This window comes from Geospiza fortis, unplaced genomic scaffold (assembly GCF_000277835.1).
Source record: "Geospiza fortis unplaced genomic scaffold, GeoFor_1.0 scaffold43, whole genome shotgun sequence".
NCBI classification, from domain to species: Eukaryota; Metazoa; Chordata; class Aves; order Passeriformes; family Thraupidae; genus Geospiza; species Geospiza fortis.
In genome coordinates, this window is record NW_005054431.1 from 351,768 (window position 1) to 379,663 (window position 27,896).

A 27,896-nucleotide genomic window follows, 5' to 3' on the forward strand; every position below is an offset into this window, starting at 1 on the left:
GGAGCAAAGGAGGCTCAGGGGGCCCTTGTGGCTCTGCACAGCTCCTGCCAGGAGGGCACAGCCGGGGGGTCGGGCTGTGCTCCAGGGAACGGGGACAGGAGCAGAGGGAACGGCCTCAGGCTGGGCCAGGGCAGGCTCAGGGTGGGCACGGCAGGAATTTCCCCATGGAAAGGGGGCTCAGGAACTGCCCTGGCACTGCCCAGGGGCGTTTGCAGTGCCCAGCCCTGCAGGTGTCCCAGGAAGGGCTGGAGGTGCTCTGGGCTGGGGACAAATCAGGCAACAGGTATAACTTTGACTTGATGGCTTTTCCAACCTCTGTGATTGTGGGATTCTGAAATTCCCAACTCAGTAAATTGACAGTAAATTATGCTCTAGATTTCTGTTCTCTTTTGTTTGCTTTGGGTGTTTTTTTCCAAATGCAATTTAAAGTGAGTGAAGGATTATGACATTGTGTTTCAACAAACAGTGGTTATCACCTATCAGGGTACATGGCAGAGGTTGCAAATAACATACATTATACTGAATTTACAAATCAAGACAAACTTGCATGTGGGGCTTTCTAAACAATGTTTCCCACCTCTTTAAAATGAGATAGGGGAAAAAAAATCATCAAAATAATGTTTTCTTCTGGTAGGAGTCGTGCTGGGGATAGTGTTAGTAAGACATTAAAATGTAAGTAGCTCTTTCCAGTGGTGTTAAATGAGTAAACTCTAGACCTCAAGTCAAACAATTTCATTTTTCAAAGGTACTTAAATTTATAGTAATTGCAATTCTAGCAGATCTCCATGCTGAAACTTTATGCATCCTAGCATGTGGCATGTTGGGGAAAAAGAAAATTTAGTCAGAAGACCTTTTTTCAACTCATCTTGAAGTGGCTACAGAGGCACTGAGTGGAAAAGAATAGCTGGTTTGGTAGCTGCTAACTACTGGCCCAGATACATTTCAGAAAAGTCCCCCGGAGCCATAGCAAAGATCTCCTCAGACTGCTCTACTTGACACGTAGTGATCATTCAGGGACATTGTACATGTCACTCCGTGCATGATAGGCATGTTTGATTAATACCTATCCCCTCAGTGGTGCAAAAACTAGGATGCCTGTTATCTTTAACAGAAGAGCAAGATTTAGCCTCACTGTCTCCTGTCTTCTCTCACATTAAAAACTAATGCCATGATTAATGAGTAGTGACACACTTCATATTTTTTTGTCTTGTTCATAAAAATCCTTGCTGGCAAGTTATCTGAAGTAAGTGAAGGGTGTATTTTACTGAGTTAGTGGGATATAAAGGCCTGCATAAGGCATTTTATTTCTTTAATGAATGCTTATAAATGACTGAAATTATTATGGTTGTTATTGTGGATGCGTACATACTTCTCTCTCTCTCTCTTTTTTTTTTTTTTTTTTTTATCCCTTCTCACAGGACCCTGCCTCCCCAATCCATGCCATAATGGTGGGATATGTGAAATTAGCGAAGCATACCGAGGCGACACATTCATAGGCTATGTTTGTAAATGTCCACAGGGATTTAATGGGATTCACTGCCAGCACAGTAAGTTCCACATGGTAAATTTTATTGTATTTATAGATAGGAACCTTTTTATTGCCTGCACTGTTAAGGATTAATATCGGATCTGGGTTTCTGGAGTATATCAGACTTTGGCCTTTATATTATGAGCAAGGTAATACCACAGAATGCTGCTGCTGCCTTCAGAAATTACCTGGCTACCAACCCACTAGACACAACAGGACATGATTTGCTATGCATGTTTTAGACCATTGCAAGGACACAGTAAATGTATTTTGCAGGTCTTTAATGCAGAAGTGTATTTGAAATAGAAGGACTATCTTCTTATCTCAGCTGTTTGTGGGTTTGCTTTGATAAATGGTAAAAAAAAAAAAAGGAAAAACCCCTGAAATTTCTGAATAAATATCTTCTACATCTTTCTTTATCTATGTCTTTATAAATAATGAAGAAATGTTTTGAATCACAGTATCTAAGTTCAAGAGCAAAACCTCCAGACTTATACCATTTAACCCTGTTTGAAATACAGTTTCTTGATCTTTTTCTAATCCTTTTCATTTATTTGGAGAGTATTTCCTACTTTCAGATCAGATTTGGAACAGCAGGTCAGTATCCTCATCTTACAGTGTGTAGGTAGAGAACTTAGAACGAACCTCACGGGGAAAGAAATTTTGGGTGTGCTGGATTTATCAGGAGCAGAGTTAAATGTCTTCACAGTAGCTGGTGTGGGCTTGTGTTTTGAATTTGTGCTGGAACCATCATTGATAATTCAAGGATGTTTTAGTTACTGCTGGACAGTTCTAACACAGAGTTAGGAGGTTTTCTGCTTCTCATTCCTCCCCACCAGCAATCAAAGCCAATTAGTGAGGGATATTCATCTGCTAGTGACTGAGCAGGTCATGTGCTAACCTATAAATGTAGTCTGCATTGTCTGCTACTTTAATAGAAACTGGGGGTTTTTCCACATGCAAATCTCATTTGAAACAAGTGCTTGCCTGAGGAGAAGCTCACAAGAGAAATTTTGGGTTTTCCATTTGTGCATGAGTGGTTCTTAAACCAAGAGCAGCCTGGCTCTTTACATCTTACACTGCTGATGCATGTGGAAGCCAGCTGTTACAGAAGGTAAAAAACTCAAGGAAATAGTCAAGAATCCAGCTCCACTCACATGTAAAAATTAGTTCACTCATTCAGCACACAGTGACTAAGCGCTGAATCCAGCCTACCTGAATTAATTGCTCCATTTAGATACTTGCCTATAATTTGAAGTGTCCAGGAACAATACAGTCCAGCTCAGCTAACATCTTCATGTTTGTTATGTCCCTTAGTCAATGTGTCTCCAAAGACTGGAATATGGATGCTCAATTCCATTAACTTTGGCCACACTCTCAGTTAATTGTGTGGGTAACGTGGGCAATTCTACTGACTTAATCCAGTGAAAATATACACCCACCTCCTCCTCTGGGAGCGTGGAAATGACTGTTTGCTGTCCAGCCACATGGATGAGCTCATGTGAAAACACAATCACATGGACGCATGTGCTCAGGGATGCTCCATCATGGGATCTGTCACATTGATGGCAAGAGCTGGAGGTTCCTCTGGCTCTGGTCCAGGGGTTTTTTGTCCTTTCTGTGTCGCCAGAAACTGATGCCTTGTGAGGGCTGACCTAGAACAGAGGCTGAACAGAGTTACAGAATAAAGCAGGGATTTATCCAAAGGATCTCCTCCATGGATGCACCTTGGGCAGCACAAGAGCCCAGCCAGGGCTGCGCCCAAGATGAACCAAAATGGCCCCAAAATGCACGAGCGCTCCTGGGGTCTCTCCCTTTGATCAGTTCTGCTCCATTTGCACCTTGCAGTTCATTGTCCCATTCCAGCTTTAGCCCAGGCAGTCCCACCCTGAAAGGAAAAACCCCTGAAATTTCTGAATAAATATCTTCTACATCTTTCTTTATCTATGTCTTTATAAATAATGAAGAAATGTTTTGAATCACAGTATCTAAGTTCAAGAGCAAAACCTCCAGACTTATACCATTTAACCCTGTTTGAAATACAGTTTCTTGATCTTTTTCTAATCCTTTTCATTTATTTGGAGAGTATTTCCTACTTTCAGATCAGATTTGGAACAGCAGGTCAGTATCCTCATCTTACAGTGTGTAGGTAGAGAACTTAGAACGAACCTCACGGGGAAAGAAATTTTGGGTGTGCTGGATTTATCAGGAGCAGAGTTAAATGTCTTCACAGTAGCTGGTGTGGGCTTGTGTTTTGAATTTGTGCTGGAACCATCATTGATAATTCAAGGATGTTTTAGTTACTGCTGGACAGTTCTAACACAGAGTTAGGAGGTTTTCTGCTTCTCATTCCTCCCCACCAGCAATCAAAGCCAATTAGTGAGGGATATTCATCTGCTAGTGACTGAGCAGGTCATGTGCTAACCTATAAATGTAGTCTGCATTGTCTGCTACTTTAATAGAAACTGGGGGTTTTTCCACATGCAAATCTCATTTGAAACAAGTGCTTGCCTGAGGAGAAGCTCACAAGAGAAATTTTGGGTTTTCCATTTGTGCATGAGTGGTTCTTAAACCAAGAGCAGCCTGGCTCTTTACATCTTACACTGCTGATGCATGTGGAAGCCAGCTGTTACAGAAGGTAAAAAACTCAAGGAAATAGTCAAGAATCCAGCTCCACTCACATGTAAAAATTAGTTCACTCATTCAGCACACAGTGACTAAGCGCTGAATCCAGCCTACCTGAATTAATTGCTCCATTTAGATACTTGCCTATAATTTGAAGTGTCCAGGAACAATACAGTCCAGCTCAGCTAACATCTTCATGTTTGTTATGTCCCTTAGTCAATGTGTCTCCAAAGACTGGAATATGGATGCTCAATTCCATTAACTTTGGCCACACTCTCAGTTAATTGTGTGGGTAACGTGGGCAATTCTACTGACTTAATCCAGTGAAAATATACACCCACCTCCTCCTCTGGGAGCGTGGAAATGACTGTTTGCTGTCCAGCCACATGGATGAGCTCATGTGAAAACACAATCACATGGACGCATGTGCTCAGGGATGCTCCATCATGGGATCTGTCACATTGATGGCAAGAGCTGGAGGTTCCTCTGGCTCTGGTCCAGGGGTTTTTTGTCCTTTCTGTGTCGCCAGAAACTGATGCCTTGTGAGGGCTGACCTAGAACAGAGGCTGAACAGAGTTACAGAATAAAGCAGGGATTTATCCAAAGGATCTCCTCCATGGATGCACCTTGGGCAGCACAAGAGCCCAGCCAGGGCTGCGCCCAAGATGAACCAAAATGGCCCCAAAATGCACGAGCGCTCCTGGGGTCTCTCCCTTTGATCAGTTCTGCTCCATTTGCACCTTGCAGTTCATTGTCCCATTCCAGCTTTAGCCCAGGCAGTCCCACCCTGCTTGTTTTTCTCTCTCCAGCCCACGGTGTTTGTGCTCTGGGGCTGAGATTTGGGTCATTTGTCCTTGGTGCCCAGCTGGAGCAGGAATTGTTTTGTCTCCCTGCTCTGTGCACAGAGCTCACCATCCCCTCATATGAAGCTCAGACCCACACACTAAAGCAGCACAAAATCTGAAAAATAGAAAAGTTAAAACCTGAGGCATCAGCGTGGCACACAACACTTCTTCCATCAAATATCATGGAGCTGATCTTTGTTAAAGAAGTAAATAATCCCACGAGTTTCATCAAGTGAAAAGTTTTGGATGGAATGCCATCTCTTGTCACCTAATTAATGAGTAAGGAACATACAGCTGGTGCATCACAGAGTGATTCATCAGACTGGTTTGCTGAGTCCACAGCATCCTTTTAAAAATATTGAGGTGTATCGTGTTAGCTACTGATCCTGATAATCAGCAAAGTGTGTTTGTGTCAACTTCAAGACAAGATAAAGCCTTCCCACAGCTGACCCAGGCTCACCACAAGCCCAGAAGGCAGCTGAAGTGATTTGAGAAAAGACTAGTTTATGTGAAGAGTTGTTCTTTGGGTGAGAATGAGATTCAGTCCTTTTCAGATAATCTGATTTAAGATGGGATGAAAAATCAGATACCCTCTCCAGGTGTTCAGAGGGTCTCTGGGGATGGGAGCTGTGAGAGGCAGCCACAGAGCTCTCTGCAGTCAGGGAGAATTGTGGGATTTTCAGTGGTGAACTTAATTTAGCATTTATATACAATATCACCTTAGCTCAATTCACAGCGTTCCTTTGATACAAACTCCTCTGCTTCATGAAGTTTAACAATTCAATTCTGAACTCACTGTAAATCAAGTAAGAAGTCTGTCAAATTTATCATAAAGAGATAAATTAAAATGACCTCGTTGCAAGGCACGTCTCTTTTACACTGTCAAGAATTCCAAAAGCCACGTTGTGGTTCTCTTGTACAAAACTTTTTATCTTGGATTTCTTTCATGTCTAATATTCTCTTGCCAAATCAATTAAGCCAGGTGATTGATTTTGCAGTCGAGATACATTCTCAAAGCTGCTATTTTATCATTTACATCAACAAACACCCTGTCAGTATTTCTGAGATTTGTTGACCTTTTGCCCATGTAAATAATCAATATGTAAACTATAAAAGAGATAATTAGCAATTTTACTGACTGTATATTCTTGATTTATTGCAAAACTGATATTAATTGGCTGTGGTTGCCTGAAAAGATTCTGGTTACCCAGTGGCAAAAAAAAAATAAAAAAAAACCAAAACAAAACAAGAAAAAAAAAAACACCAAAAAAAAACCGAGAAAGAGTTTCCCATTTCAAAGCTCATAAAGTAACCAAAACCAGGCCTGGACTGGATTTTGTGCTGATATCACAGCAAATCTATTTTGTTAATATTCTTCCATTATTTAAGAGGCATTTACTTATCTGATTGGAATGAAGATTCAAGTCAAGGGCTCTTCTGAAACAAGGCTGCGATAGCTGGGAGTGAAGAGAAGGCTCCAGGGAGAGCTCAGAGCCCCTTCCAGGGCCGAAAGGGGCCCCAGAAGAACTGAAGTAAAAACCCCAGCAAAAAGCCCCAAACAAAAGCAAAAAAAAAAAAAAAAAAAAAAAAAAAAAAAAAAAAAAAAAACAAAAAAAAAACAAAAAAAAAAACACACACAAAAAACCCATACAAATACAAAACAAATAATGAGAAAGAAAACCCCTCACAACACAAAAAAACCCAGTCAAAAGATATGTACAGTATGCATTATTGTGATTATCAGGTAGAGATTGCATACTGGAAAAAGTTGGAATTTGAGACATTAGACCCAATATGTGTTACTGGCTGCCACTCAAGTAGCTGAAGGGACAGAGATCCAACCAGGAAAATTCATGTTTGAAGCAACAAAGGCTTCAGATTTAAGGGTTTGATTTGCATGTGGGTTTATATTGTGAGCATCATTAACTCTGCCAGACATAACTGAAATCCTTGCACTCCAAAAATAAAGGTTATTAATCAAACACATTTAATAATGTAAGCAATCCCTTCCCAGGGTCTCTCTGAGGTTTCTGTTTTCTTCTTCCACATCATGGATGGCCTGTGATACCCACATGTGCTGCACAAATGTGTTGGGAAGCTGCACAGGCCCTGTGGCAGATTTCCATTCTACCTTGAGCCACTGTCCCAGCTGTCCACGGGACAGAGCCTTTTCCCTGTGGTGCCACAGCTGGAAAGGCTGGTGGCCACACATTTCTGGCCAGTTGACCTGATGCATAATCTCTACCAGCAAATTCCAGTGTAGTCAAGGAATCTCCTGAGCTGGAAGGGACCCATGATAATTAACAGGTCAAGACCTTGTCCCTGCACAGACACCTCAAAAATCCCACTTTGGGCATCCCTGGAGTGTTGTCCAAACTCTCCTGGAGCTCTGGCAGCCTTGGGAAGCCTGGGCAGTGCCCAGGGAAAGAAGGTCTGGGGAAAGAACCTTTCCCTGAGCTCCAACCCAAATCCCTGGCCCAGCTCCAGCCCTTCCCTCAGCTCCTGCCAGTGTCGGAGGGAGTGGAGATCAGGGATCAGAGATCAGGGATCAGAGATGATCAGAGCTGCCCTTCCTCTTCCTCTCATGGGCAGCTGTAGCTGTGGTGGGTCTGCCCTCAGCCTCGCCTTCTCCAGCTGAACACACCCAGCGCCCTCAGCCCTCCTCACACGGCCCCTCCACACTACTCACCACCCCCATGGCCTCCTCTGCACTCTCTCTGACACTTTCTCTGACAATTTAACACCCTTTTAACTGGCCTTTGTGTTTGCAGATTATTTTCACAAAAAGGACAGCACTGCTGGGGTACATTCTTTGAGCTTTTATTGCAGCATCCATTACATGGTTGAGACAATAGAAAGATGGGAAGGCTCATGTACAGCCAGCAACAACCAAAGATTTCTTTGCTACAGAGCATTTTAAAAACATTTTAGCCAATAGCATCTTGCTAAAGGTTACAGACAATTGTTCTGACCAATCACTAAAAGCACATGTACACCTGCTTCACACAATGCTTTCTTGTCTGCTTTCTATCAACATTGCACAATACTCCATTATTAAGCTTAAAACTTTTTACTATCTTGTTAGACATAGAATATCTTGTTTCATATTTTTCTACAGTCCTAAGGTCTATCTTAGCCAAGTCTCAAACTCGAGCTATTGTTTGATGTCCTTGCTTGCTGTACCATTGTAACTTTTTCTACTTTCAGATGTTGCAGCTGCAGCTAGCTCTGAGTTTTCTGTTCTTTCTGTTTTTAAAAAAAGCCTGCTTTTACAGCTTTCTGGAAATCATCTTACCTTTACTATTTCCCACAGCCAGGAGCCCCAGTCCCTTTCCCTGGCACTGCTTCCCAGCCTCTCATTCCCCAGTTTGTCAATGCATCCAAAGTTTCCCCGTCCCAGGGGCACAATCACAGTGACTTTTCCAGCTACCAGGAAGGAGTTACTGTGATGAGTGTGCAGAATGTGACACAGATTTTATGTTAAGAGGAATGAGGGCCCTTGTTAAACCACTCCTGGCTGCATTTGGGTGGCAGGGCACTCCAGAAACCATTCCCCACAGATGGTTTCCATGCAGCTGCCCTGTTTTGAAGACTAAAACCCATTGTTTTCTTGCACAGATGCAGGTTGTTCCAAGCCAGCCATGCCAAGAGCCAAGTGGGCAAATTCAATGCACCCGTGTGCATGCAGTTCCACCACACCAGATTTTCATCCCATGCTCCTCCTGACACACATAAAATATGGTCCCTCCTTTGGAGAAAAATATCTGTTTGGGCTGTTCTAAACTTTAACACCTTGTTCCTTTTTATTCTGGGGTGGAGGGAGGGGTTAATTTTCATCAAAATTAACTCTGTAAATAGTTTTAACAAATTATACTGGCAACAAGACACTTACTAGTATAGTAATAAACTCTATAGTACAGTAGCCTGTTACATGTGTAAGTATGTCCTTGTGCCTCTAAGCATTGTTGAGCTGAAATTTGAAAACTCTTCCTGTGTTTGACCAGTATCTTGGACAAGAAAGGAAGGAGGAAGCATGTATCATTATTAGTTTGTGAAACTTCCAAATTTAACTCAAAATATGAAAGAAAGTGGGTAATTTGAAAGACATCTGAGAGAGATCACCAGTAAAGAATATCAAAACAAACAGCCACTGAAGGCTATTGGAAGAAAAGTCAGTAAAATGTTCCCAGAATTGAAGCTGTGTCAGGGGGCTGGAGGAAATGGCAGAACCAACAGGTGGTGGGAGCCCCTGGTGGTTTTGTCCCATTCACAGAAGTCCAGGGAAGCTTGTGTGGGGACTGCAAAAAGGAAATTCTCTAACGAGGTGAAAAATGACGGGTTTGTCAGCTGAAAGTGGAGGATGTTTTGCTGATGGATCCACTTGCAACAACTGTCTGGTGACATTGGACAACAGTGACACCAATTTCGGGGCAGTTGGAAGGAGGTGTTTGTTTTCCTTGAAGCCCAAATACATTTCGTGGTTAAAGCAGTAGGTAACTGAGCTGATGCTTACTCCCTCCTTGAAGATTTTATTTGACTCAGTAAGAGCCAGAGATTGCTTTAAAGTCCCAGGTAGGAAGTATAATATCCCCACCAATTTTGTTTCACTCTTCTTAGAATTTGCTTGTATAGGATTGTTTATTCTTTTTATCCATACACGATTCAAATAGCTTTTTTATTCTTATTGAGTTACTGATCTTAACAATTTCCTCATACATAGCATTGAGTTTCAGAGTCTAATTTTGCTGTATACTGAAAAAAAAGTCCCTTTTCAATTTCCAACCTTCTGTCTTTCAGCATCTTTTACATGTTTCATCCTTTGTCTATTACAATACTGGGAGAAAATCAAATTCTGAATGCCTTGTGTACACCACTTGTTATTTTTCAGACATTTGTTATGTGCACTCTTACTTTTCCTGTGCAGCCAGTTTAATTTGTTGCCTTTTCTGTGCAGTGTGTTGGTTTTTCTTGCACTTTTGAATTGTCTCTCAGTGGCCTTCTCAAAACTTTCTTTGTTCAATGGTGTATTTTACAGCAACAGTGACTTATAGTAAAGAGAAAGCTGTAAGGTTTATTTGTCAGAAGTTCCTTACATTCTGTATTTTTTATGCAGCATTTTCTTGTTAACCTTTTTTTTTTTTTTTCTGATTTTCTTTCTGATTTTTTCCTGTTTTAACCAGAACTTGGTATGGAGCTGATGCTTTTCTTAAGCAGGCCTTGGTAATTGCTGAGTTTCTTTCATAAGGTGCCACAGGGGGAAGAAATAGATCTTCCTGATTGCTTTGGGGTTTTATGGCAATATTAAACAGAGGGGTTGGGCTCCTTCCAGCCTAGGCACTGACTGAATTACATAATGAATGGTGCTTTTAAGAAGATGTGTGTTTCTATGGTGTAAAAGTCACTTAGGCTGTCAATAGCCATTATAAACTTTTTTTGTAGGCAGGTAAATCTGTCTTCTTCTTCTTAATGTCTTTCTTAAGGAGTAGTTTGTTTTGGTTTTTGTGGGTTTTTTTGTTTGGTTTTTTCTTTTTTTTTTTTTTTTTAATGATGGAAAGAAATTAATGTTCCAAAAATGCAGGAATTGCTGTTTGATTGCAAAAGAGATTAAATTTGTTCATGTTCTGCATTAAAAATATAGCATATGGAGATGTTTTATATATACAAGTTTCTCTTTCTATTTTAATTAAAAATAAAAAGTCTTGAATGAAAGGAGTCCACTCTAAATTTCAGAATAGTTATCCCATTGTAATGTCTACATCATACATTCCTATTTTTATAACAGAAATAATGTAATAAACTATCTGAGGGTGCACTGAGTCCCAGGGAAGAGTTGATGAACCACAGTAGAGAGGTGTGTGGTTAGAGGAGGAGCACATGATAACTTTGGATGGACAAAGAATCTATTTTCCTTTTATTTTCCCACTTTTTGTGCCCATTTAGGTAGACACAGCAACCCATAAGTCAATTTCAGCCACTGTGATGGTTTAGGGTCAAGACAGACACCTGAAGTTTTAAAAGAAGAGCTGTATTCAGTCTTTGTTGCACCAGCAACTTTCTCACAGAAACTCCAGCACATTCCTATGAGGAAGATAAAGAAATAAATGAAATCTTGAAATGAAATCAGATTGTTTAATGAGAGAGCTCTTATCAATTAGAATTTTATCACACAGGGATGTGGTCTGGGAGCCGTTGTTAGGGGAAAAAAAGAAAAAAAAAAGATGAATTTTGTAATTCAGATATTTTTCTTGGTTTTGTTGTTTTGCTCCTGTAAGAGCTACTGTGCTCAGCCATCTGTATGTGTAGGTGTGTCAGGGATGCAGAATTAAAATATAGTATTTGTGTTTGGAACTTGTGCTGGGACATGGCTGTGCAACTCCCTATTACTACAAAAAACATTGGTACTGCTCATTGAACTAGCTGAAAATTTTATGAGTGGCTGTATTGTTTGGAAATTGAACAATTTACATGGAAATTTTTTCTGAAAAATGAAAGAAGAAATACAAGTTCAGTTATCAGGGCTTGTTTTATACTACAGACCCAGGGAGAACTTTGAAGAAGTCAAAGAACTTGGAAGGAAAATCCAGGAGTACATTCAGTAGTCTAACTACACTTTTGAAATTATAAGCAGTATTTTTTCATGTGGATACACTTTTGAGAAAAAGCGTTGTACAGAGGGAGAGAAGGATGTTGCATCAGACTCATTGCCTGTGCAAGAAAAATTTCAAAAATCAGTATTTGTGCTTGAAGCTCAGTATAATGATAAAATGGTGTAATGGCAGAAACCAGTCTGCATCACAAATTAATCCCTTTGTATTCGTAAAATATATCAAGCAAAACCCACAGTGCTGTCACATTTTCATATGAATACCCAGGATATTAATGTAGTTTGCATTTATTCTGCACTTACTTTTAAGTGACATACAATTATTTCTGTAGATCACCTGGCTAAGAGTTGTAGTTTGAGTCAGGAGTGTATTTTTAAAGAAAATATCTTGATCATCTCTACTTATCATGTTTTGCTTTGTGTGACAGCAGGCTGAGAGCACAAAAACTGGATCCCTGTAAGATTAAAATAATCTAAAAGAAAATAGCCCAGTAGTCTGAAATTCCTGGGATTTGACATACTGGGAATTTACTTAAAAGATTCCAGTAGGCAAATGGAAATTCAGTCCACCCAGACATTCTAGAATTTGTACAGAGAAAACCTGCCTGAGACCTGTGTAGGGATGTGCCGATGTGTTCTCAGCTCTAAAACTTCACATAAAATTCTGTAAGGCCAAGATTCTTACAAATGCAGGCATACTTTGCTTTTCTCAAAGTACAAAACTGAAAACTATGAATAAATCCTGTTTATCTTCCTTTTCTTATCCTGTGCTAAGTGTCTGATGCCATGAGACGCACGTGGCTTTCTGTCAGTTGTGCTTTGGCTTGAGATTTGCTTGGTCCCCTGGTGGGATTGTCTGATTCTGCCAAAAAATAATGATGCCCACCTTCACTGAAAATTTATCCCCGTCAGACTTGTGTTTGAATCAGCTCACCAGGATTGTCTGGAAGTGCACAAACTAACTGCACTAAGGGATTTTCAGTGGGATCAGTTTGCAGAATGTGGCCAGTGCTAGGTCCTAGAGAGGTGAGGAGATGGGAACATGCAGAGGGACATGAATGGCATTAATTGTGGCTGTCCCTGGATCCCTGGGAGTGCCCAAGGCCAGGCTGGACAGGGCTTGGAGGAACCTGGAATAGTGGAAGGTGGTTGGAATTATGTATCTTTAAGGCCCCTTCCAACCCAAACCTCTCTGGGATTCTGGGATTTTCTAAAAAGTTTTTTTTTTTAAAGAAACCACCAGCTCTACATTTCCAATAAATTTAATTCAGGAATTACGTTCAGAAATTGCCCTGTTACGACAAAACATTAACACTGAATCGATGTTCCCTGGTCCAGATGTGTAGGCATTGCACCATAAAAGAGTATTTAAAATGTTATTTACCTCCAAATAATAGGTAACCTGTGTAATCGTGTCAGATCTCATTTTGCCCTCCCCACAAGTCAGTCAGGTGGCATCTGGCTCTGAAAATGTATTTATTCTGTGTGATCCTTTCACATACCTGGCAGAGCTGTTTATGCACGCAGTCATTACCCTCATGCATTTTTTGCAGTTTACTTAAAAGCAACATTCTTTTCCATACCAGCAGTTGTCACTGTTAAAGAGAAATTAATCTGCTCCCTTCTCACCCTCTCCAATTTCTTTGTCACTAAATAATCAAGGGAGCTTCAGAATAATTCAGAATAATTCTGCAGAAGACATACACCAAAATTAGGAAAAAAGTGCAAGGCGAGGAGAGCCTTTGCCCAAATGTAAAATTAGGAGTTTAAAATGCTTATTTCTGACTTCTTTATTTCAATGCTCATAACAGAGAGAGAACCTCCTCCCATTTCTCAGCAAAAGTAGAGGTTTTTACAGGAATTGTGGCACCCACACCGCTGGGTTATGGTACAGATTTTATGTATAGACTGGAAGGCAATATTTTTCTTTCCGAACCAGACAGTCATTGCTGATGTGATGGAGCTGCTGCATCTTTTGTGGGGAGGGAAATGGGGTATTCCTGGTCAACTCTGCAGAGAAGGCAAGGAAATCACCACAGCCCAAAAGGCAGAATTGATGATGAGTGTTTCTTTCCCTGGTGACATTCGCCAACCTGCAGTTGTAGATTAAATACGAGATCCATTAACAGTAAAACAGACATATATTTATGATCAGCTAAGTGTCTGAATTTGAAAACTATCAGCAAACAGTTGAAGTTACCTCTATGTAGCACATAGATGTGCACTTATGCAAGTGCCTCAACAAATATTTTTGTTTAAATATTTGGCCATAAATTGGCCATAAATGAGTACACTTTACCCTGTGTATATCAAATAAGGACACGTGAAAATAAATATAATCATCTGGCTTTGTCATTTTAGAACATCCATCTTTGTATCTTCCAGGACTTGTTTGTCTAGTGATATTTTTAAAAACCTGTGCCATAGCCATGCTCACATAAAAACAAAGCAACCCTACCCTCACTCTATTCTGAAATGCATGAACAATTCCTTCATTTTGAAGGAATGCATTTTTTCTGAGATGTATGAAGGAAAATAATGTTAATATACTGATTTGGGGTCAAACTCATTGTGGAAATAATTGGCCTTATTGCCACGTGACCACCTGCACTCTTGTAGCAAATCACCCAGTTGCTCCAATGCTCCATAATTTAACTTATTCCAGAAGCTGAGATTTTTGGAGCATTGCTTGTAATGAAAAATGATTCACCAGTTGAATCACTTTTTAATAAGATTTTTTTTTCTCTTTTCCTCAACTACAGTTTAAATGATTTGTCAAATGCTTGTTATATAAATAGCCAATTATTTTAATAAGGTTCATTGGAAACGCCAGGAATAGTTGCCCTGAAGATGTACTTCTACAGTGTAAAATTAAATGGTAAGTTACTTAATGGGACAAAGGTTTTCATGCCAGTATTCATTAAAAGTAATTAAAAATGAAAAATCTGCTTCAATACATATTAAAACTTTTAAAGTACCAACTCCTTTAAAACTAATAAGGAACATCCTGGCTAGGCTGTTGCAAAATTCCATTAGATTAAAATTACGTCAGATGAAAAGCCATTAAATAGGCATTTAAACAGGTAAATAGAAGATCAGGAAATACTGACTAGTCCAGTGTTGGAAGTATGACTCCACAGAGAACATTGCAATAACTTTTCAGTGGCTATAAGGAAAAGATAAGTATTTTGCATAATAGAGAGTAGGTGCCTATGCAGAGTATAATTTCACTGCATGGTCTATTTTATGAGAGTTCTCAAAATTGAAATAGGGATGAAAAAGTATCTAAAAATACAAAAAAAAAAGAATCTTGTTAACAGCACAAGATATATCACTACTGTGGCAACGATTCTTGTAGAACCCTGTCTTATTTTAAACCCTTTGAAGTAGACAATTTAAAGTGGAAATGTATTCTGGAATACACTTAATTGTGTCTTTTCCTTTATTATTTTTTAAATTATTATTTTTCCAGTAGTTTTACATTTAATCCTAGCATTCTGAAACCTGTGATTATAGTTACTATTGTATGGAAATGAAGTCACTTCAAAACTTTAAATTTAATTTTGAATTTTTTTTTAAGTGAGGGTAGCATAGGGTAAGTGCCACAATGGAATGCAAAGAACAGCAGGAAAATGCTATAGACAATAAATTGATTTTAAACTGGATTTCTAAATATATGTCTCTATTAATTTCACTGCTACAGAATATCTGAATATCTATATAGATATAGAATATCTATAACAGAATATCTGTAACTATAATATTGAACAGAAGTGTAAATTGCAGGTGGAAAAGATGAAAAATTAAGTGGTGGAGAAAGAAATTAGTCATCATAAAAAATGCTGGTTTGTCTAAATTAAGGATTTTACTTCCCAAATGAAATTTAAGAAGGTATTAATTAAAATAAAAATAGTCTTTCCTTTTCATTTTCTCAGAGCCTGGATTTTTACAAATCAAAGTGAAGAGGATCTAACTATATATTCCAATTTTCCTGAAACAAGTTGACCTAGATATATTTTAGAACCAGTAGGAAGGGAAACAACACTGGATTGTTACCAGGTGGCATTAAATACCTTCTTTTCTTTTATTTTTTAAGTAGTCTAGTTACAGAAGTATATTTTAAAATGTGTGCCCAAGAAGAGATAAAATTGCTTTGAAAAAAGAATGTGAGAGTGGTTGGAGAAGCAGCTTCAGAAGGAATTCTAGGCAGGAGCTCTGGGATAATATAATGTAAAATATTTATAGTGAATGTTTCAGGAAGAATCCTGACAGACAGCCCTGGGGTGGATTATACCAGGTTTCAGTATTTTTAAAGAAAACCCAAAATACTTGCCCACACAGTTGTGCTTCAAAATAAAACTGTTATATAGCTGACAATGTGTTCAAATATCTTTACTTTTGGAAGCTGGTGTGACATAGTATGGACAAAAAGATAATATGGAATAATTACAGGAATAATTACAGAATAATTACAGGAATAATTACAGAATAATTACATTTTCCTCCTCCTGTAAAAATACAGGAGGAGGAAAACTTTATATGGAATTATGAGATCAGGGGTAATACAGTGTTTAACCTCTAGGGATGGGAGAGCAAGAGGTCGTACATTTTTTGTCTCCAGTATAAAGCAGTTTTCCTCTCTTTTTGAAGATCACATGAGAAGGATATCTGAATAGTGAATCCCTTCAATGTGGCACACAACTCTTGAAGTTTCCTGCAGGTTCTCTTGGCACAGTGTTTTCAGAGCCTTCTGTGGTCAGGAAACTGGCTTTGAAAAAGCAATGGAAACATCTGAATCCTAACAGATGCCTGTCCTGTGTGGAATGTTAATACATCCAATTCAGATATTTAATATATAATATATACTAAATTCCTGTATTTCCCAGGAACATGACACATTATTTGTAAAAGTTTCACACCAGTGTTGAGCTAAACATGTGCTACTGCTTGTTTTTGCATAATCCTAATTAAGTCAAGGATCAGTTATAGCTAAAGCTACAGTTTATCTGTTTATATAAATTACAAACAAACATTCATTTGGAACGTGTTAGAGACCTTCTTAAACCTCCAATTAAGATTATTAAGATAAATTATTATCGTGACAATTATTCATATATTCCATATCTTTAGCCAAAAATTGAAGGTCATCCACCTGTGCTTTTTCTGATGTATTTTTGTTCTGTTTAAACACATTTATTTACTTATTTATTTATTAGCTTTCTAGGGAAAAAAAGAAAAAAAAACAAAACAGCAAGTAAATCTAAGTTTAGGAGATTTTTACAGTTTAGGCTTGGTTTTAGAAACTGTATGAATATGAGGAAGAATGCTTTGATTTGGGGTTTTTTTTGGTAAACATTTTTACAGAAATGTTCTACTCTTAAAGAAGATGTGTCTTTCTATACATAAATTGCTGCAATCCTTCAAATTTTATCATATCACTGAGCAGCTTGCTGTTAATATAATTTTATTAAATTTCAGTTTCTCATGAGCCAGATTATTTGCCAAATAAAACCAATATAATTTCATTCTTTTAATTGGAGTTTTGCCATTTAGTATTTCTTAAAAATATTTGGTGCTTCAGCAACTTGGTGCAAATAAAATATAAGAGTATATAAGCCGAGTTTCGTGATATTAGGAAATTAATAATAAGCAGTTTGAATATCTGAAAGATCGAGCTTGAATGATAACAAGGTACTACAAAATTCTGCAAGCAAGATCATACATTTTGTGTGAACTTACTGATATGGTATTGACCAGTGTAATTTAATCATTCAGGATCAATATACAATAAAGAAAAGATACCTAGAATGCATTTTAAAAATCTATAAAGAACCATCAAGCAACTACAAGAATAGCTTAGCTTAAACCCCAAAGATAAATAAAGATATTGAAATGTTAAGATAATTATTCCATATTATCTTTTTGTCCACATCATGCCATAGCAGCTTCCAAAAGTAAAGATACTTGAACACATTGTCAGCTGTATAACAGTTTTATTTTGAAGTACAAATGTGTAGGGAAAATTTGGGTTTTCTTTAAAAATATTGAAACCTGGGGCACAGGAGGGAGGGTGAAGTTACTCAGATTGGGAGTTGCTCTTTATCCAGTGTATGGCTGTGGGTATTCACAGAAGCCAATTATGAAACAGATATAGCTAGATCATTTTTTTGTTCCTAAATTTTACTAAATGGCATCCTAAATTGACTTTGTTATGGGAAAGAAAAGTATTTGCAATATTTATAAAGGATAACTGGATTTTGTTGGATTAATTCTCCTAATAAAGGCCATGTTGGCCTCCAGTGAAGACTCTTGAACATAAATGCTGTTTCTGTGATGGGCCAACCTCTTAATCACGATAGAAGACTGATTTTAAAACATGACTTAAGGCCGAGATGAGCCGCCTGAGTGTGATCCAGAAGCCAAAATGAGAACAAAACCAAAATATAAGGAAGGAATGTTCTGGTCAGCAGGAGAGAGCTTCAGGAAGCCTGCATGGCAAAAGGCAGTCCTGGACCAGAAACAAGGGCTCAGGTGGCAGGAACCAGGAATCTGGGCTGTGAAAAGAACGAACAGGCAGGGGACAGGAACAAGACACTGGTGTGAACTCACAGGCAAAGCACAAGGGGTGTTGGCAAAAAAAAAAAAAAATACAGTTAAATTGAGATTATTGGTCGCTCCGTCAGAAAAAAAAGTCAAGTTTGTACCAAGTAGCTTGCTGAAGGACTCAAAGGGCTTTATGTAAGAGTTAAGTTTTTAATTATGACAGCTGCATAATTTAAATACCCATTTCATGGGGGGTGATTTTTCAGGAAAATATGTGTTACTATATTTAACAGGTAAAACCCAAAATGAGGGCTAGGCATTTTTAATTGTATTGGATTTGCAAGTAGTAGTTTTTATTAATGTTTTATTAAATACTTAGAGGATTAAATAAGTAAATGTATATATATAAAATCCGTCAAAGGAAGAAATAAGCACAGAAATCTGCCCCTTGATGGTTTTCCAAGTCACTGTGTGACATAGCCAAGTTCTTTGTTACTTTCCTTGCTTTGTTCTGGGGTGCAACACAACTGTGCTTCAAACAGAAGTCTGCTTAATAACTTTGTGATTATGGATTGATATTAGGAAATAGGAAATTTAAATTTAATCATCTGCAGCATAAAAAGAAACCTTAGCATAGGCTTTACTTCCTAATCAACTCTCTCAGCCATTCAAGCTATTTCTTTCAAGGAACAATCTGTTTTCAGAAAATTTCAGTTTCTCTGTTCCTGCATCATCCTGAATTTAAGAATCCCTCTTCAGTAGAGAAATCATGAGAGGTTGGGCATTTGGGTTTTTTGAGGTTGGGGGTTTTTTGTCTGGTTTTGTTTGGGTGGGGTTTGGGGTATTTTTGTTCTTTGCTTTCTTTTGTTTGTTGGGTATTGCAGTTCCTCTTGGTTTTCTTTGATTTCCTTCATTGTTGCTTGTTTGTTTGTTGTTGTTTTATCTAGCCGGACACTATCTAGAGATCCAGACCTTCCCTCTGTCTTTTGATGAGTCCTTTTCACTCAGTGTTTATCAGTTCCACCATCTCCCTCTGTGAGGAACTCAGATTTCTCTGGCAGCACCCAGATCTGTGTATTTTATTTAGTTCAGAGCAAAAGGATCAGCCTTGGAGCTAAGACCTAACGTTACCTGAAAAATCATGAGCATCCTGCAGTGATTTTACTGTGCATTGTTAATTTACATCAAAAGAAAACCTTTATCCTTCTTATGTAGGTAGGGTATGTGGTTGGTGAAGAATTAGAATCTGATAACAGAATTTTCTGCATGAGTCTTTATTGCCTGTAGGAGAAACTTCTCAAGAAACTCTGGTATTTTAAAATTTCTAGTAAAATTTACTTCTTGTCATGGTAACATAACAAAGTTTATGTTTTCCAGAAGGAAGGAACACACCAGCTGGTGTAAAGTGTGGTATCAGAATTGGCACATCTGGGAATTTGAACATAAGCTCACCACAATTCATGGGAACCACCCTTACTTAAATATTCTTCATCTGCATGTTCATTCCAGTGAAATAATAATGGGAAAATATGTAATTCTGTAGAAGTTATTATTTAACCCATGTTCAAGAATGTTGTTTTATTCTTTAACAGGGTTTAGTTGATTTCCTTTTCAACTAAACACGTCAGACATGATGCAATGACCAACCTTTCCTCATTCTTTCATCAAATATGACATATTTGTTTGAACTGATGGGACTCAAGTTTCTGAAATTACTGGAAAAAATCATTGTAGAAGCCAAGTAACAATGGCTTCTATTGTTAATAATAATTAACAAATACCATCTTTCTGGTCATTGCTGATTGCTCCATGGGAATGGAATATGAGGATTGTTTTAAAAGAATGTGGTGCTCCAAGCTCAGTTTATATTTCTCCATCACCACACAGACAATACGGAATATTCTGGAAAGCTGTGCATTTTATCCTCCTATTTCAAGAAGAATGGTAAAATAGGGAAAAAAAAAAAAACTTGAGAAGATATTGTCTTTACACAGAAAAGCTTTTAAGAGGATAAATCCCCACCGGCATAGTGGGGATAGTTCATGTGTTCACTTAATGTTTTTTAGTTCACAGTGACCTTGATTTTTCCCCCCCACAAATGTGTTAGCCTGTATTAAAATGATGAATAACCTGATAAAAATGTAAGGTTAATGGGCTTTGCTTAAAAAGGCAAATAGGGAGCTGAAGAACCTTGTTAAATTTTATAAATACATATAAAGAATTTAATTTAGAACTGAGCAGGTCTGCTCTTTGCTCATTTCCCTTGGCAGGTTTTATTTCTTGAACTCTAAGCTGTTACTCCTCTTGTTCATCTTTAATAGAAAAGAATCCAGCTAACTCTAAAGTTTTATTATGCCAGTACATAATATCTTTAAAAGCGAGAAAAATATGAGGGGTTAAAAAGAAGCCCAGGGATCCATTGCCACCATTAATTTTAGCATAAAATTCTGAAAACTTTCTGGTTCAAACAAGTGAAATTAGCCTTCGTATTTCACTGAAAACCTGTCTCTGCATTTCTGTTCACAGCAATGGGAAGATTGTCCTATTCACTGTATAAAACACTGATTTTTTGAATACAGATTCCTGGAAAATGAAAAAAAATCAGGTTGAAAGTACAGAAGTCATATACTCAAACTACCAAATATCAAGAAACTTTGTTGACAGAACTGAATTCTGCTTCTCCTGAGCAAAGCCATGTTGCATAAGATTTAGACATTTTTGTAGCATTTTCTTTAGTTAGTGGATGCCAGCAAAAGCAAAAAAACAAAAAGCAAACAAAAAAACCCCCAAGCACACAAACATAAAAAAGGCATTTGGGGGGCAGAAGCAGATTCAACAGAACAGCAAGGAGCATGACTTCAATTCCCAGTGATTTCCCATATTATCTACCATGTTATCTACCATATTTACCACATCCTGTACCCTTTTTAAAATATTTAACTTCAAAGGTGCAGTCCTTTTAAAACTACGTATAAAAACTATACAATGTTTCCAGTCCATGCAGAATAAATATAAATGTTGAGACTGAGAACTTTAATTATGATGCATCAGTATAATCCCCCTGCCTATTTAATGTTGACTGAAAAGTTCTGTGTCACACTTGAGAAAAGGAATCTGATATTACACCTAAGGTTGCTACATTGAAAAACACAGGGGAGTTTTATTCCTGCAGAGTTTGACAAAGTGTACTGAAAAAGAGGAACTCAAGTGAAATTACCCACCTTTTCTGTCTTTTGAATTTAATGAAATTTGCTGGCTTCTAGATTGAGTTATTAGTTTCAATTTGCCCACTAACTCATTCACAGAAAGGGAATTTTTTAAGATGGTTAAATAGCCTTGTCAATTAGATGTTTAATGAATTTGAGATGAACTGAGACACATCCTTAACTGGCATCTGTTGATAAAGAAGTAACTACATTCCTTGAAGTTGCAAGAATCTCTACTGATTGCTCCATTAGAATTACTACAATTTGGTTTTTTGGGGTTTTTTTCAGGCCAGACTTTTGGTCCTGATATCATCTGGAAATAACAGTGGAAATCATTGAGTAAAACTTTGAATTATATTCTACTACAGGACATAATAAAACTTTTCTCTTTTTTGTTTTTCCCAGTTCTTTTAAACATGTGCATATTGCTTTTACCATTTCTCTGCTAATCCTGGCATCCTTTTTTGTGGTTCCTGCAGATGTGAATGAATGTGAAGCTGAACCCTGCAGGAATGGTGGAATCTGTACAGATCTTGTTGCCAACTATTCCTGTGAATGTCCAGGTGAATTTATGGGAAGGAACTGCCAACAGAGTAAGTACAGCACAGTTAAAAATAATTATTTTTGAATAATATAATATATGCTTTTAAATTGTATAATATATAATTTTATTTTAATAATATAAAATATAAAATTTTATTTTTACAGGAAAAAAATTAAAACCAAAACACTTTAATGTACTGTGGAAATACTTCTTTGCACATAAAGAAACCTCAAAATAGCAATCTTATTCCCTTCAAAACTGAGGAAATTTCGGAGACCAAATCTGTCACGCATTCAAGTAAAGCATCTGAAATGATGGAAACATTTGCAAAATGTATAATAAGTACCTATATTTAAGCAAGAAGTAAAATAGTGTAATGTGGAAAAATTTAAAAAATATATTCAGGCTGGGATTTCATCTCATCAAATATCCTGTTCTCAGCAATGTTATTGGCAGAAATCAACAAGTGTACAACAGGGCAAAAATATCTGTTATTTGCTCTGACAAGTCTCTAGCCTCTGAAATTTGAACCACTGGTTTTTCGGGAAGTCATTAATAGAATGAACAGTCATTAATGGATTTGTCCTGGGAAAAACTTCGCATGATTTTTTCAATAGCATTGACTATGGATGCACCATAAAGGTCTGATTCCTTAAATTCCTGAGGTATTATAGGTTAGGTAATCCTGAAGACCAAGTATAACAAAAATAGAATAAACTGCTTTGGCACAAAATGCAATTTACCTTAACATTTACATATTAGAGGTTGTTGGGTTTTGAATACTGTAAAGATGAGAACCTGTGTGTTTTAGTCAAACAAAAGGTGTTAAAATTATGGTATTGTGGATAAAGGTAATATAGTTCCAATGTATATTGCCATAAAAAGAAACAGGAAAGTATTTGACAGTTGACTTTAGTAGTGTTGTGTTTTACATTCAGAATACCTGAAATACTGGGCTAATCCACACTGAAGAAAGAGAGCTTCTAGTGCAAGGAAAATCCTACTTCGTGCAGCAAAAAAAGAGAAAAACGGTGTTACAAATTGAATCATAAAAAAATGAAAACATAACAAAAGCTGAAAAATATCAAATATCGTAACAAAAGCTGAAAACATAACAAAGCTGAAAAGTATTATTCTTTTTCCTGCATTCACATTGTGCATGTATGGGGGAGAATGAGAATGGGAAACAGGATGGACCAATAACAACAAATGTTTATTTGAAGTGGCTTCAGTGAATTCCCAGATTTATACACAGCAGAAAAAAATTTGAGGCACCCAACATGATGTGTATGTAGTTCTAGAGAGGAATAAAAGATGAAGATTTGCTTTAAGAAAGTCACAGGTCTCTATGGCTGCCTGAAAGAATTTATTTAAGAAGAAAAAACAAACCAAAACTACTAAAGTGTTTTTCAGAATTTGCTGGTGAAGCAATTCATGCATTTCCTTATTAGGTGCAATTGAATTGCCATTTGGAATTCTGCCAGGAATCTCATCCATCTCTTCAGAGTTTATCCCTTCTGTATTTTGGCTGCATCATGAGCACTGCTCAGATAATAGATCACATAAACCCAATCTCCTGTTTTGCTGGAAATGGGGTAGTCAGAACTATTACTTAAGTGATCATTGCATTTCCTGAACTATCATCTGTTATTTTATATTCCTTTTTTTTTTTAATAGATGTATATGAGCAATATGCAAAAATAACTTTGTGTGTGAAGTTGCATATCTCATATATTAAACTGAATGTTTTATGTATGTGTATCTATAAGCACAAACACACATTTCTGGTTTTGAGAGCATATAAGAGAAAGTATATGTATATGTACAAAAAATTTTAAATTTTCCAGTTTATTGAAATAGTGAAGTGAACTCTGCTGCTCTATTGCAAAACATGTTATCCACATTGTGTCTTTCTGGGTCTTATTTTGAAGAATTAATTATATGTAAATATAAATATAAATAGTTTACCATCTCTATAACTTGCACCATACCATTTTCTATAGCTGGGCTTGAAAATACTTCTTTTTTTTTTCCATTAGAAGTTTGGTTATGTCATCACACTTAATTACGTAATTACAAGTAGTTATTACACATTCTAATTACACCATCAAAGTTTTACACATATTTACAGTAATCATATAATTAAATACTGTTATGCTAATTACGTAAATTACTGACTGCTGTCTCAGAATTACCTCACAACACTCAAAGATTCCTGAGTCACATCACAGAATATGTAAAATATCCTAGATGTAGCATTAAAAAAACCGGCAAAATTGCATCATACAAGCTGCTTTTCCAGGGTGCATTTATAATAATTTATCTAGTTTGTTATAGCCCAAATATCGCTGCTGTGCAACAAGGATTTGTCATGTTACTCATGTACATGCCTCCTGTACTTTGTGTCAGACTCTTTTTCCTACACCTCCACCTGGGTTTTCCCTCTTTTTTAATTCCACCATTTGATTTCACCACAATTAATTCCTCTTAGGTAATCCCCTAAATAAGTCCCTTCCTTTTTATCACGTGTAGCACTTTTCAAGTGTGAGACAACTGTTGTGCTGTACCCAAATCCTGGGAGCCTTGTGTGACATCCACCCCAAATCCTTCTGCGTCGTCCCAAAAGCCTCTGGAATAACTAGTGCAGCTAATCTCAGCTGGCCTGGGAAGGAAAAGGTTGAAACTGAGTACAAAAATTACACTAAAATGATATTTTAACCACATTTGGACCACCTTGACCATCCTCTGAGTCTGTTTCTAGCATGGATGAGATTCAGACTGGTTTATATTCAGTTCTTTCTTTTTCCTTTCTTTCTTTCTTTCTTTCTTTCTTTCTTTCTTTCTTTCTTTCTTTCTTTCTTTCTTTCTTTCTTTCTTTCTTTCTTTCTTTCTTTCTTTCTTTCTTTCTTTCTTTCTTTCTTTCTTTCTTTCTTTCTTTCTTTCTTTCTTTCTTTCTTTCTTTCTTTCTTTCTTTCTTTCTTTCTTTCTTTCTTTCTTTCTTTCTTTCTTTCTTTCTCTCTTTCTCTCTTTCTCTCTTTCTCTCTTTCTCTCTTTCTCTCTTTCTCTCTTTCTCTCTCTCTTTCTCTCTTTCTTTCTTTCTCTCTTTCTTTCTTTCTCTCTTTCTTTCTCTCTCTCTTTCTCTCTCTCTCTCTTTCTTTCTTTCTTTCTTTCTTTCTTTCTTTCTTTCTTTCTTTCTTTCTTTCTTTCTTTCTTTCTTTCTTTCTTTCTTTCTTTCTTTCTTTCTTTCTTTCTTTCTTTCTTTCTTTCTTTCTTTCTTTCTTTCTTTCTTTCTTTCTTTCTTTCTTTCTTTCTTTCTTTCCCTCTCACTCTCTTTTTTTCTCTTTCTCTCTTACTAGCTGTGGCTGGTTTTAGCAATTCAGGCATAACTGGTATTTAAACCATCTGCTTCTCTTTTATGGAAAGCACAGGACAAGGCAAAATCAGGGTAAAGTGGATTGTGAGAGCACTGACAGCCTCAAAACATATTCAGCCATTCTGGAATGAGCTTATCAGCCTGTTAAGAGACACTTCAACAAACATCTGGTATTTACAGAATCCGCCTGCAGATGTTTAGCAAACACAGAATGGGAAGAAAGCACCTTTTCCCATCTTCTAAATGTAAAATTTAAGCTATTTTAATTCCATATTACTTCCCAGATTTCTAAGGCCTCGGAATTTCCTTGATGCAGCTGCATCTCCTTCTGCTCTCCCACTCTCCGAAGCAATTTCTTGCTCCTGTGCTGAATTCAATCAATTATGATCATGTCTATTACAGCTTTCCTTAGTCTTGGAGTGTCCATAAATAAAATACTGTTTCCAAGACAGTTTCTCCTATGGTTGGAGGGTTTTTTGTTTGTTTGTTTGTTTTTACTTTGTGGATCACAACATTCTCTAGCAGGCACTTTCATCAGTGTCAGGCTGTTTGCATTACTCAGTGCAAATCTGTATTGTTAAAATCTCCCATGATCAGCGTGGGTGGAGAATTGCAGAAATCTGTGAGCAGTTCCAGGTGACTTTTTGATCACTTTCCCTTCTATTTTAATGTTTTAAATCAAGCAGATGGTACCAGGCAGTGGACAACTTACAATTCCACCACTGTGCATTTTGGAGCTGTGTTTTGCTCAATGCCAAGAGTTTCTGCCATTAAAGCATATGGCAATTCTTCCTATGTTTTTTTCTTTAAATATCTAGATCAAAATAGTCACTATAAATATTTCTTTACATATCCTGTGGCCTCTTCACCTCCTTTTCTGTGGATTCAACATGCCCATATGTAGGAGAACTGCATTCAAAGCAAGTGCAGCAATTTATTTGTCTAGCATGTCAGAAATCCTGCTAAGCAGTGTACCTCCACCTTGTTTTCATTTATTTCCTCTGCTTTTATGGTTTAGCAAACTGTTGTGCTTCTATTGCTCTTGGTTGCCTCCTGCCTTCCTGTCTGTGGAAATCAAAGTGGCGTTTTCTTTCCATTCACATGAAAATGCCTGTCTTAAAAAATTATCTGAAGATCTGACAGATCTAGGTATAAAGACACGTTCAAGACTCCTGCTTACATGCAGCCTTACACTCCCAGACTAGATGGCTTCATCCAAGGCACACTAATGCATTATTATTTTAGAATTTTCGTCCTCTCAAAATTATACCCTGCAGCTCTCATGATTTATAGTATGGGATAAATAACTTATTTTACAGTATTTTTTCTAATAGACCCTTATTCCTTTTCATACCATCTGTATTTCACTTCTGTGTCCTCAAGGCAGAGTGTTGGGTCTTTTTGGCTTCAGGTGCTTGTCCTTTGAACTCCTCAGCTTGATGCTCACAGTCTTGGGTGAATTTTGGATATCTCTGTCTTACAGATCAAGCTCTGACCAGCCCTGGCCCAGCAGGGTCCAGGGTTGATAAATCCTCCATGCTTAAGTTCAGAAAAACCCTACTCAACACAGACATAAGGGCATAAAAAGTGCACAGACAAAATGAAACAATTTATGGAACGTTAAAAAGCGTTGATTTCTGGGGAAAGGCTTATTGCTGAGAAAAATTTTGCCTTCCAGGAAATCTGTGTTTTCAAAATATGGATAGGAATCAGAAATTCACCACTTTCTGAAATCAAGTAACATGGTTAGGGGCTTTCTGGTGAACTCAGGTCATGGAATTGACCTGTTAAAATTAAGCTGCTAAGAAATGAATGGTAAAGGAGACCCCATTTATATATGTGATTTATTTATACATATACATTTATATATATATATATATATAAAAATATACATACACATATACATTTATAACTCACTGCATATGTGAGTTATTTCCAGGGAGGTGGCAAAGCCCCATCCCATGGGGGCTCAGCCCTCCTGCAGTGCCAGCTGTGCTGCTGCTGCAGCAGGGATCCTGCACAAGGGGGGAGTTTTCCTCTGCAGCTCCAGGGCTGCTGCAGATGGGCCTGGGCTCCCTCTGGCAATGCAGGGCAGCAGAAAGCTGCTCCTCTGGGAATGCAGGGGGCAAAGGCTGCTGGGGTGTCCCAAAGCTCAGATTGGATCCAGGTAGGAATGCTTGGCTCCTCCCCTGGGCGCAGCATCTCCCCATGGGATGCTGGAATTGGATCAGCCCTGCAGGGACACTCAGTGGCCATGGACAGAAGGTAATTAATAATTAATGGCCCATGGACAGCAGAGATCTCCTGGAGGGAGGATTGGCTGTGGCAGAGATAAAGAAAACTGCCCAATGAACAGCAGAGAACTGCCCCAGCTCTGACAGATGGAAATAGAACACACGTCTCCATTTCCAACCTAAAACAAGGAAACACTTTGAGCTTGTAGTGAGCCACTGTGAAACCCTTCCCCTGCCAGGAATCAACACAGACTCGAGTTCCCTAAATTACTGATTATCATGAAACTCTCTGTGAATGACATTTAGGAGGGCATACTCTTCCCTACAGCTCAAAATACCAGTTTGACTAATTCTGAGATTAATGAAGTTATGAGTTTAAGCTTATTCTTAATTG

At 37.7% G+C, this 27,896-nt stretch overlaps 1 protein-coding gene across 1 annotated transcript in view; it reads left to right on the forward strand.

The window, feature by feature from the left end:
• Positions 1–27,896, forward strand: part of EDIL3 (EGF like repeats and discoidin domains 3) — a 241,492-nt gene that overhangs the window by 116,935 nt on the left and 96,661 nt on the right. Inside the window, exons 8-9 of the mRNA XM_014309459.2 lie at positions 1,419–1,547; positions 21,831–21,944. Coding sequence (XP_014164934.1) covers positions 1,419–1,547; positions 21,831–21,944 — 243 coding nt within the window. The remainder of the gene's footprint in view (positions 1–1,418; positions 1,548–21,830; positions 21,945–27,896) is intronic.